The sequence below is a fragment of the Salmo trutta genome, chromosome 22 (assembly GCF_901001165.1).
Source record: "Salmo trutta chromosome 22, fSalTru1.1, whole genome shotgun sequence".
NCBI classification, from domain to species: Eukaryota; Metazoa; Chordata; class Actinopteri; order Salmoniformes; family Salmonidae; genus Salmo; species Salmo trutta.
Genome location: NC_042978.1, coordinates 31,720,743 through 31,733,018, shown reverse-complemented (window position 1 = coordinate 31,733,018; position 12,276 = coordinate 31,720,743). Strand labels below are relative to the sequence as shown.

Sequence of the window (12,276 nt, the reverse complement as noted above, 5' to 3'; positions counted from 1 at the left end):
CCGGACGAGGCTGGGCCAATTGTGCGCCGACCCATGGGTCTTCCGGTCGCGGCCGGCTACGACAGAGCCTGGACTTGAACCCAGAATCTCTAGATGCAGTACCTTAGACCACTGCGCCACTCGGGAGGCCCAGTGACTATCTATCTATCTATTGACACTAATGAAACGTTTCAGATTGACCAGTTACTTGTGTTTATTCTTGATTTGGTACATTAGCAGTTAAAGCTACATTAAATAATCTATATCTGTCGTTCGTAATTTGAGCTGCCTTCACTTCCGAACATAGAATGAAATGCGCTCTCATTCAGTCCGAACTCCCAACATAATGTCTCTCATTGGAGATCATGTATGTCTGAGTATAATGGTTAAATGCTGGTCATATGTGGCAAGAGAAGCTCATGCATGTTGTGTTTGTGTTTCGAGGTTGCTGGAGACGGACAGTAAGTCCCTCCGCTCTGTGAACGGCTCCAGGAGGAACAGCGTCTCCAGCCTGGTGTCCAGCTCCTCGGCCTCCTCCAATCTGTCTCACCTGGAGGAGGACTCCTGGATTCTCTGGGGACGCATCGTTAACGAGTGGGAGGACTTCCGCAAGAAGAACGAGAAGCAGCTCAAGGTAAGTACTCTCGTGCACTAGACACTTCCTGTACACAATAGCCTGGGGACAAGCTTAAAAAGGGAGAGACTATTATTGGCCTTTTGAAAGAGTCAGAGGCAACTCTCTGGAAGAGCCCGTCTCAATTCACTCCCTACCCCTTGGACCTAACCCCTTCCCCTATGCCCTAAACTCCTTCCCCTTGGCCCTAACCATAACCCCTTCCCCTTCCCCCTATACATAACCCCATTCCCTTGGCCCTAATCCCTTGACCCTAAACCTAACCCCTTCCCCTAGGCCCTAAACCTATAGGTGAGAGACTATTGGTGAATCTCAATCTGTGCTCGATTCCTCTCATCCTCGCCTGAATACTTCAGAGAATTGCGAATAATACAAGGTTCCTATCTTCGCTTACTAGTTAGCAATAAGTTGCACAAATATTTGTAATCAATGAAGTTAGTAAATACATTCTGTACAGTACAGCAGTCTCTTTGTTTCCTGGTATTGATACTATATAGCCGTAGTTCAGGGGTATTTCCCCAAGGCCAGCTATGTCTCTCACTGACCCTTACTACTGTTGCCTTGATTTTACCGTGTGAACCCTGTTCTAAATGTAGCCTTCTTAGTGCTCACTGCCAACTGATGGTGTCTCTCTATTCGCACAGGGGGAAGTCTGATTACCCATGTCAATGACATCTGAATCAGTCAATCAGGGCGTGTTTCCAGGACCAAGAGTATCGCTTCCAACACATCGACAGCATCATTGCATTTTGGTACACCAGAATTTCAATTAATTTCCAATGAAATGCGGCGTTTGCCTTGCAGCATTGCGTTGCAGAGGCAGTTGCAGTGCATTCGGTGTGATGTATACGTTGGATTTATCGAATGTATGCGTCAAACTGTATGCGTAGACGGCTTAACAGAAATGGTAGCAGAAGTTGAATGTTGAATTTTCATTGCATACATATCCAGATGATGCTGCGTACTATTTTGTGCAATGACGCTGTCGGTGTGTTCGAATCGTAAGCCTGGTCACAGACAAAAAAGCTAATTGTAAATCTGAGGTGCTGTTATGCATTAGTTTTGCATTGTATGTTAAAGTGGTGGAGAACCTTCCACTGGACCTCGGCTGCGTGACTAGGGCTGTTACGATGACCGAATTACCACCACACCGGCGGTCATGAGTCATGAAGACAGTCAATTCCACATGACCGTTTAGTCACAGTAATTAGGCTTCTCCAAGCTCTGATGCTGCTGATGGTCATTAGTAGCCTACCATACTTGCTAACTGCCTGGTACTCAGCACTCTATTGTCCCTCTAATCACTCTGACATCAATGCAAATGTGATAAAATATCCATTCAAACACTTCATGAGAGATCATGAGCTTATGTTGCACAACATTTCTAAAGGCTATGCAATTGCGTGAGAAAACAGAGTGATGGCCTCTACTAAATAGAGGAGCATCCCATCAGCTTTTTATAGGCTAGGCCTACTAAACTCAGCAAAAAAAGAAGCGTCCTCTCACTGTCGACTGCGTTTATTTTCAGCAAACCTAACGTGTAAATATTTGTATGAACATAAGATACATAAACTGAACAAGTTCCACAGACATGTGACTAACAAATGGAATAATGTGTCTCTAAACAAAGGGGGGGGTCAAAATCAAAAGTAACAGTCAGTATCTGGTGTGGCCACCAGCTGCATTAAGTACTGCAGTGCATCTCCTCCTCATGGACTGCACCAGATTTGCCAGTTCTTGTTGTGAGATGTTAACCCACTCTGCCACCAAGGCACCTGCAAGTGTCCGAACATTTCTGGGGGGGAATGGCCCTAGCCCTCACCCTCCAATCCAACAGGTCCCAGACGTGCTCAATGGGATTGAGATCCGGGCTCTTCGCTGGCCATGGCAGAACACTGACATTCCTGTCTTGCAGGAAATCACACACAAAACGAGCAGTATGGCTGGTGGCATTGTAGCGCTGGAGGGTCATGTCAGGATGAGCCGGCAGGAAGGGTACCACATGAGGGAGGAGGATGTCTTCCCTGTAACGCACAGCATTGAGATTGCCTGCAATGACAACAAGCTCAGTCTAATGATGCTGTGACACACCGCCCCAGACCATGACGGACCCTCCCCCTCCAAATCGATCCCGCTCCAGAGTACAGGCCTCGGTGTAACGCTCATTCCTTCGACGATAAACGCGAATCCGACCATTAACCCTGGTGAGACACAACCGTGACTCGTCAGTGAAGAGCACTTTTTGCCAGTCCTGTCTGGTCCAGCGACGGTGGGTTTGTGCCCATAGGTGACATTGTTGCCGGTGATGTCTGGTGAGGACCTGCCTTACAACAGGCCTACATGCCCTCAGTCCACCCTCTCTCAGCCTATTGCAGACAGTTTGAGCACTGATGGAGGGATTGTGCGTTCCTGGTGTAACTCGGGCAGTTGTTGTTGCCATCCTGTACCTGTCCCGCAGGTGTGATGTTCGGATGTACCGATCCTGTGCAAGTGTTGTTACACGTGGTCTGCCACTGCGGGGACGATCAGCTGTCCATCCTGTCCCCCTGTGGCGCTGTCTTAGGCGTCTCATAGTACGGACATTGCATTTTATTGCCCTGGCCACATCCGCAGTCCTCATGCCTTCTTGCAGCATGCCTAAGGCACGTTCACGCAGATGAGCAGGGACCCTGGGCATCTTTCTTTTGGTGTTTTTCAGAGTCAGAAGACTTCTTTAGTGTCCTAAGTTTTCACAACTGTAACCATAATTGCCTACCGTCTGTAAGCTTTTAGGGTCTTAACGACCGTTCCACAGGTGCATGTTCATTAATTGTTTATGGTTCATTGAACAAGCATGGGAAACAGTGTTTAAACCCTTTACAATGAAGATCTGTGAAGTTATTTGGATTTTTAAGAATTATCTTTGAATGACAGGGTCCTGAAAAAGGGACGTTTCTTTTTTTTCCCTGAGTTTATATTTACTTCTCAACTTTCCTAATATTAAGCACATGACTTATCTTTACAGCAGGAATATAGCCTACCTGGCTGGCATGAAAATGAACCACGGGAAAAACGTCCTCCATTCACTATTTAAGTGCGTAGATGACATGTAATTTTCCCCTGCCCCTGTTTCAAGATACATGGATGATAATGGTCTGTTTAACAAAAAACAAATCACACATATATTATTTAGTATATGTAAAGACAAGATTAAATCAAGAATAGTCTGATGGTGACAATATTAATATATAACTTACAAGTGATATACTAATATTATCACATGTGAATGATGCCAGTGTAAGGCAAGAAACGATGCAACTTTTTCTAATCATAGTCGCACACCTCATGTAGCCTAACGCATATGCCTATATGTTTTGATACTGTTTGTATCACAACTAAAGTGGCCAAATAACTTCTTAAAATGAAGCACATTAATCTGCTTTACAAGGGGTGTAGAGCCTAATTGGCATACATAAGCAGCGAGTGAGTTTCAAGTTTGGGGAAGATCATTTTCACCATAAAAATGCACCTTTATAATAAAAGCATTACATGCATAATTGCATTTGTGGTCACTTTTGATAAGGCTGTTTTCCCGCTAATGGAACATTTGCACATTGCTATGCTTATAATGTGAAAAAATTGCCTATTAGTTTATCAACATTTTTAAGCTAAACGTTCTGATCTGTTGCGTCAGCCTCATTGCGTAAAAAATATTTTTTGATGCTAGTGGTTATATTAATTTGAGATTTATCGCATCCCACAACTGTCCCACGCTATGTTTGGAATACTTCTTTCTCGCACAGAAGGACAAGTTGACCAATAGAATAGGTGAACATTTGTGCTAAGGGGGATAGTAGATTGACATTTAAAACATATTTTTTAGTTAACCTTTATTTCACTAAGCAAGTCAGTTAAGAACAAATTCTTATTTACAATGACGGCCAAATCCGGACCAAACTGAGCCAATTGTGCGCCGCCCTATGGGACTCCCAATCACGGCTGGGTGTGATACAGCCTGGATTCAAACCAGGTACTATAGTGACGCCTCTTGCGCTGAGATGCAGTGCTTTAGACCGCTGCGCCACTTGGGAGCCCGACATAGGCTAGTGCTTTTGCTGTTCGTTAGGCCTACTCATCTAATTGGCTGATGAAGTAAATGTGGACAGTTCTCCCAATATCTTCAATATGCACCTCTGAATTGGATAATAATGCGCGCAGTTGCGCCCCCGATGTCTGTCTTCACTTGTAGCCTGTGAGAAAGACCCGATCAGGTGATGGAGAGCCATTTGAGTGAGAGGAGCTGCGGCGCACTCAGGGAGAAGGGAATTATAATTATTATATTTAGCCCAAGGGCGCAATGGCCACTGGCTGCAAAAGGCATGGATTGTTTTAGGGGGCATTATGGCCACACAAAGAGGATGCTGGCGTGAAATTGTAGGCATTATCAAGTGCTCGTAAAATTGTGAATAGGAGATTGAATTGTGTACAGCCTGCGCAAAAAAACAAAGCAGAGCTCATGCCTTGTCATGTGACTTTCTTCAAATAATCATTAGTCACATCATGCAAAACCATATAGCCCAATGTTTGTAGAGCAACTAAGGTTACATTAATAACTCTAAATTAAGCATATAGGAGTACCTATTTCTTAGTTAGCCGCTCAACACAGAATAGCCGCATGTGCGCACTCCCTCAAAGGTTGGAGAAAAATATTCAGCTTTGTTCAATTTAATTCTTCATACTATAAAAGAATGAATTCTAAGCAAATCTTGTCTGCTAAATGAACTAGTGTAGCCCACAGCCGTATGGCAAAGCTAGATCAGTCTTCTGAAATAGACTACATTTTCTTCATATCATGTTTCTTTAGACCTGTCTAAAATAAATAATGGATTTATTGTGAATGTGTAGGCTATATTACATGTATTTATAAGACTTTTTAAAATGTAGACGTTCCAAAGGTCTGCATCAGTGGCTTGAAGGCTGTGTGTGGAGCCAGGAGATTCTAAATGTGTTTGTTAATTAACGGTCAATTACCGTGAGACCAGCTGTTATTTGCTTGACAATCACCGGCAGACAACATTTTGTGACCGCCACAGCCCTATAAATGACAATGGTATTTCACAATTTTTCCAGAGAAGAGGCCTTAGCTACGTCACATCCATGTAACCTGACTGTTGCAAGACTGCATCCTAGTCATGTTATTAATCATCATGTTGAGCTCCTCAACAAATAGATTGCTCAGTTGCTCTCTCCTGTTGATCTAGTCTAGTGTGTTTCAACTTGCAAGGCAGGACGATACTACTACGTATACTACTTTTATGTTGTATCAGCAAAATTGACATTCTCAATTTAACGTACTAGCGACGAATTAAATGCATCACATTCCCCTTTTTCCACTAGGTGCTCCAGAAAAAAAGATAAGCCTCTTAACAATGAGCCTATCCTTGGATGCGTCTCAACTGGTACCCTATGCCCTACATACTGCATTACTTTTGACCAGAGCCCTAGATGGGGAATTGGGTGCCATTTGGGACTTAACACTGAGTGAACACCAACCATAGACTGAGTAATGGGAGCAGGTCGTTTTACAGGCGTAATTGCAGCTGTATGCGTTATTCATGTGTTTCCTCTTGCATGTTTGTCTGAGTATTATCCAGTGGAGGGATTTTGTGTGTGTGTGTGTGTGTGTGTGTGTGTGTGTGTGTGTGTTTCCATTACAAGGCTGGGACTGTCAAGACTGACCTCAGAGAGAGAGAGAGAGAGAGAAAGATCCCCTGACCCCACACTCTCGAAAGCTTGCATGCACACATACTCGCACACAAAGACAACATATAGCCTACACTAACACACACTCCATCCAGCACCACTGGTCAGTGTTCCCTCTCTGCAGAGGAAATGTCTTAATCAAGTCACATTGGCAGTCATTTACAAGAACAACATTTCACTCTGCACAGTGCCTCGCTGACTAGATTATATTTAGTGGTGGAAAATGTTATTAGAATGACTGACTGGGGTACATGCTGTGCTGTGGAGAAAACACACCGGAGCGTAGCTGCACACAGACACATTGTGTTTGCTCTGAACACCACTTAAAATATTTTATTCTATGTGGATACCAGTATGTTCTATGGTATATAAACACACTCAGAAAACAAAGACTACATATTTTCCATCAGAGGCTGTTATGTTAATGATTAGGAATAGACTAGTTCAGCGAAACTATTTCTATACCTTGAAAGCGATCTATAGACAAGGTTGGGTAAACTGCAAACCACACTTTGGTTTGTCCACTGACACCAATTGGTAATATTAGCATTTTCAAAACAAAGTAAATGCTGATTTATATGTTTTGTCCGTGCTATCCGGGTACCTTGAGATGTCCCTACACCATTGAAGTTGAAATGTAAAATGGTTAAGGCTAAGGTTAGGTAAGGGTTATGGTTTAGGGTAGGAAGGTCCCAAGCATTCGGGATGGCATTGACCCATATTTTTCTTCTCTCCAAACAGGATCTGGTCAGAAAAGGGATCCCCCATCACTTCCGAGCAATAGTATGGCAGTTGCTATGCAACGCCCAGAACATGCCAATCAAAGACCAGTACTCTGAGCTGCTGAAGATGACATCACCATGTGAGAAGCTGATTCGCCGGGACATCGCCCGGACGTATCCTGAGCATGACTTCTTTAAGGAGGACAGCTTGGGACAGGAAGTACTCTTCAATGTTATGAAGGTGAATGCTTCATAGGTTTGCAGAATTCCGGAAAATAATCTTCAAATCTGGATCTCTTCAACCGGTATTTTTGGAAAGTAACTGGAATTTTGCAACCCTGGTACTTTGTCTGAAACCTTTACCCGCAACAGATTGCTTTACAGTGTGCTCTGGAGTTGGTTTAGCTCTTAGCGTGGCGCTTTCAGCACATACAGGTATACAAACTATATTGAAAGCAGGTGCTTCCACACTGTTGTGATTCCTGAGTTAGTTAAGCAATTAACATCCCATGCTCTGGGTCATATATAAAAATGCTGGGCACGCCATTATTTTGGTTACCATGGCTGTGTCCCTATAGGATGACAATGCCCCCATCCACAGGGCACAAGTAATCACTGAATGGTTTGATGTAAACCATATGCCATGGCCATCTGTCACCAGATCTCAACCCAGTTGAACACTTATGAGAGATTCTGGTGTGGCGTTTGAGACAGTGTTTTCCACAACCATCATCAACACCAAATTATATAATTTCTTGTGGAAGAGTGCTGTCGCATCCCTCCAATAGAGTTCCAGACACTTGTAGAATCTTGAAGCTGTTCTGGCTCATGGGAAAGGTGGGATACATAGTCAGTTGCACAACTGAATGCATTCAACCGAAATGTGTCTTTCGCATTTAACCCAAACCCTCTGAATCAGAGAGGTGCGGGGGGCTGCCTTAATCGACATCCACATCATCGGTGCCCAGGGGATCAGTTGTTGTGGGGGTTAACTGCCTTGCTCAAGGGCAGAACAGCAGATACTGGCCCAACGCCCTATTAAGACACTTGATGTTTCTTTTATTTGGGCCGTTACCGGTGGGTGGGTGGATATACACTTAACTGGAATGAATCCTGGTCCCATCTTTCGACACATCTTTCCTGTCTGTCTTCTACTAGCTGTCCTATTAGCCTGGTCACAGATCTGTTTGTGCTCTTGGCAGGATAGCACAAACAGACTAGCACTCAGTTTACTGTCCTGTCAATAGAAGATGAAGAACAATATTGCGTTAGAGCTGCTAATTTAATTTTTCTCATTAGCCAGAGGCAGAATTGTTCAAGAAAAGCTGTTTCAGCCTCCCGAGTGGCGCAGCGGTCTAAGGCACTACATCGCAGTGCTAGAGTCGTCACTACAGACCCGGGTTCGTTCCCAGGCAGTGTCACAACCGGCCGTGACCTGGAGGCGGCGTCGTCCGGGTTAGGGGAGGGTTTGGCCGGGGGGCTTTACTTCGCTCATCGTGGTCTAGCGACTCCTTGTGGCGGGCCGGGTACCTGCAGTCTGACTGGTTGTCAGTTGAACGGTGTTACCTCCGACACATTGGTGTGGCTGGCTTCCGGGTTAAGTTGGCAGGTGTTAAGAAGCGTGGTTGGCGGGTCATGTTTCGGAGGATGCATGACTCGACCTTCACCTCTCTTGAAACCAACCGTTTCAATTGCAGCAATTAGACAAGATCGTAATTGAATATCACGAAATTGGGGGGAGAACCTTGTTATTTGTCACATGCACTGAATACAACAGGTGTAGAACAACAGGTATAGACAGTGAAATGCTTACATACAAGCACTTTCCCAATGATGCAGTTAAATAAGAAAGAAAATACACTGTATATACATATGTGGACTCCCCTTAAAAATAGTGGATTCTGCCATTTCAGCCACACCCGTTGCATAAAATTGAGCACACGTCCATGCAATCTCCATAGACAAACATTGGCAGTAGAATGACCTTATTGGGTGACTTTTCAGCAAGTTGCACTGGCGTAGGATGCCATATTTCCAACAAGTCAGTTCGTCAAATGTGTGCCCCACTAGAGCTTCCCCGGTCAACTGTAAGTGCTGCTATTGTGAAGTGGAAGCATCTAGGAGCAACAACGGCTCAGCCGTGAAGTGGTGGGCTACACAAGCTTACAGAACAATCGTCTGGCCTCGGTTGCAACACTCATGAGTTCCAAACTGCCTCTGGAAGCAACGTCAGCAAAATAACTGTTCGTCGGGAGCTTCTTGAAATGGTTTTCCATGGCCGAGCAGTCACACACAAGCCTAAGATCACCATGCACAATGCCAAGCGTCGGCTGGAGTGGTGTAAAGTGCACTTCCATTGGACTCTGGAACAGTGAAAACATTTTCTCTGGAGTGATGAATCGCGCTTTACCATCTGGCAGTCCGACGGACAAATTTGGGTTTGGTGGATGCCAGGAGAACGCTACCTGCCCCAATGCATTTAATCTTTTTTTTTTTCTTTTTTTTTCACCTTTATTTAACCAGGTAGGCTAGTTGAGAACAAGTTCTCATTTACAACTGCAACCTGGCCAAGATAAAGCAAAGCAGTTCGAAACATACAACAACACAGAGTTACACATGGAATAAACAAACACACAATCAATAATACAGTAGAAAAGTCTATATACAGCATGTGCAAATGAGGTAGGATAAGGGAGGTAAGGCAATAAATAGGCCATGGTGGCGAAGTAATCACAATATAGCAATTAAACACTGGAATGGTAGAATGTGCAGAAGATGAATGTGCAAGTAGAGATACTGGGGTGCAAAGGAGCAAGATAAATAAATAAATACAGTAAGGGGATGAGGTAGTTGGATGGGCTATTTACAGATGGGCTATGTACAGGTGCAGTGATCTGTGAGCTGCTCTGACAGCTGGTGCTTAAAGCTAGTGAGGGAGATGGGAGTCTCCAGCTTTAGTGATTTTTGCAGTTCGTTCCAGTCATTGGCAGCAGAGAACTGGAAGGAGAGGCGGCTAAAGGAAGAATTGGCTTTGGGGGTGACCTGCTGGAGCGCGTGCTACGGGTGGGTGCCGCTATGGTGACCAGTGAGCTGAGATAAGGCGGGGCTTTACCTAGCAGAGACTTGTAGATAACCTGTAGCCAGTGGGTTTGGCGACGAGTGTGAAGTGAGGGCCAGCCAACGAGAGCGTACAGGTCGCAGTGGTGGGTAGTATATGGGGCTTTGGTGACAAAACGGGTGGCACTGTGATAGACTGCCATCCAATTTGCTGAGTAGAGTGTTGGAGGCTATTTTGTAAATGACATCGTCGAGGATCGGTAGGATGGTCAGTTTTACGAGGGTATGTTTGGCAGCATGAGTGAAGGATGCTTTGTTGCGAAGTAGGAAGCAGATTCTAGATTTAATTTTGGATTGGAGATGCTTAATGTGATTCTGGAAGGAGAGTTTACAGTCTAACCAGACACCTAGGTATTTGTAGTTGTCCACATATTCTAAGTCAGAACCGTCCAGAGTAGTGATGCTGGACGGGCGGGCAGGTGTGGGCAGCGATCGGTTGAATAGCATGCATTTAGTTTTACTTGCATTTAAGAGCAGTTGGAGGCCACGGAAGGAGAGTTGTATGGCATTGAAGCTTGTCTGGAGGTTAGTTAACACAGTGTCCAAAGAAGGGCAAGAGATCTTAACATCTTAAGGCTACAGCATACAATGACATTCTAGACGATTCTGTGCTTCCAAGTTTGTGGGAACAGTTTGGGGAAGGCCCTTTCCTGTTTCAGCATGGCAATGCCCCCCATGCACAAAGCGAGGTCCATACAGAAATAGTTTGTCAAGATCGGTGTGAAAGAACTTGACTGGCCGGCACAGAGCCCTGACCTCAACCCCATCGAACACCTTTGGGATGAATTGGAAGCCAGGCCTAATCAGTGCCTGACCTCACTAATGCTCTTGTGGCTGAATGAAAGCAAGTCCACGCAGCAATGTTCCAACATCTAGTGGAAAGCCTTCCCAGAAGAGTGTAGGCTGTCATAGCAGCAAAGCGGGGACCAACTCCATATTAATGCCCATGATTTTGGAATGAGATGTTCTACGAGCATGTGTCCACATACTTTTGGTCATGTAGTGTATATCCAAAATGGAAACAAAATAGTTCTCAATACAATGGGAGTTGTTCAGGGTGAAGATTTAAAATGCAGTCAGTAGCCCTGCTTGGTGCTGAATACAGGGCATGAATACAGCGCAGAAAGTGTTGAGTCCACAGTTACACCTTAACCTTGGAAAACCTTAGCTGGACAGTTTGTCATGTAGACCCAGGCTGAGTCCCAAATGGCACTCTATTCCCTATATATTGCATAGCCTTTGGTCAAAAGTAGTGTACTATGTAGGGAATAGGGTGCCATTTGGGAATTGAGTTGCAGCCCCAAAGTGCTTGGCTCTCCTCTTTTGACCATGACCCGTGGTCACTTCCTGTTGTTGCAGGCCTACTCTCTGGTGGACCGGGAGGTCGGCTACTGTCAGGGAAGTGCTTTTATCGTCGGACTGCTTCTCATGCAGGTAATGTCACCGTCTGCCACACTCTGACACACACGCTGTCTCCCTGATAGCCTCACTCACATAGAAACATGCTGTGTCATTGGTCACATGCAACTTGCCACTACACACATTGACAGACTCGTTATATAGATTAGAGAACATTTTCTGAGAGAACTGTGTACTGAGAGTTGTGTTTTTCATGTGATTATCTTGTACTATGGTAGATATTTTGTATTGTGATGTGTGAAATGTGTATTTTATGTATATGAGGAAGACATGTTTTGTTGATGGTTTCATAAAATTGTGAAGTCTGTAAGGGCTGGTTTCCCAGATACAGATTAAGCCTAGGCACGGGCAAAAAAAACAGCATTGAAGGTATATTTTAGTCCAGAACTAGGCTTAAAATGTGTCTGTCCTCTAGATGGTGTGAGGAAGTATTTTGTTGAAGGTTAAATGAATCTGCTTGATGATCTCTAAGTGTTGTTTGGTGTGTGGGTGTCCCTGTCACTAGATGCCAGAAGAGGAGGCGTTCTGTGTGTTTGTGAAGCTGATGCAAGACTACAGACTGAGAGAACTGTTCAAGCCCAGTATGGCTGAGCTTGGTCTCTGCATGTACCAGTTTGAGTATATGATCCAGGTAAGCCCTGGCATGGGTTCGGAACACGATTC

The 12,276-nt window shown here is 44.7% G+C and overlaps 1 protein-coding gene across 5 annotated transcripts in view; it reads left to right on the top strand.

The window, feature by feature from the left end:
• evi5b (ecotropic viral integration site 5b) overlaps nucleotides 1-12,276 on the top strand; it is a 61,579-nt gene that overhangs the window by 23,132 nt on the left and 26,171 nt on the right. For 4 of the 5 annotated variants that reach the window (XM_029707730.1, XM_029707727.1, XM_029707728.1 and 1 more), the window contains 4 exons: nucleotides 424-613; nucleotides 7,097-7,318; nucleotides 11,554-11,628; nucleotides 12,119-12,244. In XM_029707730.1, the coding sequence (XP_029563590.1) occupies nucleotides 424-613; nucleotides 7,097-7,318; nucleotides 11,554-11,628; nucleotides 12,119-12,244 (613 nt within the window). Of the gene's footprint in view, nucleotides 1-423; nucleotides 614-1,257; nucleotides 1,366-7,096; nucleotides 7,319-11,553; nucleotides 11,629-12,118; nucleotides 12,245-12,276 lie in introns of those variants that run through there. The other variant, XM_029707731.1, reaches the window with a different exon arrangement.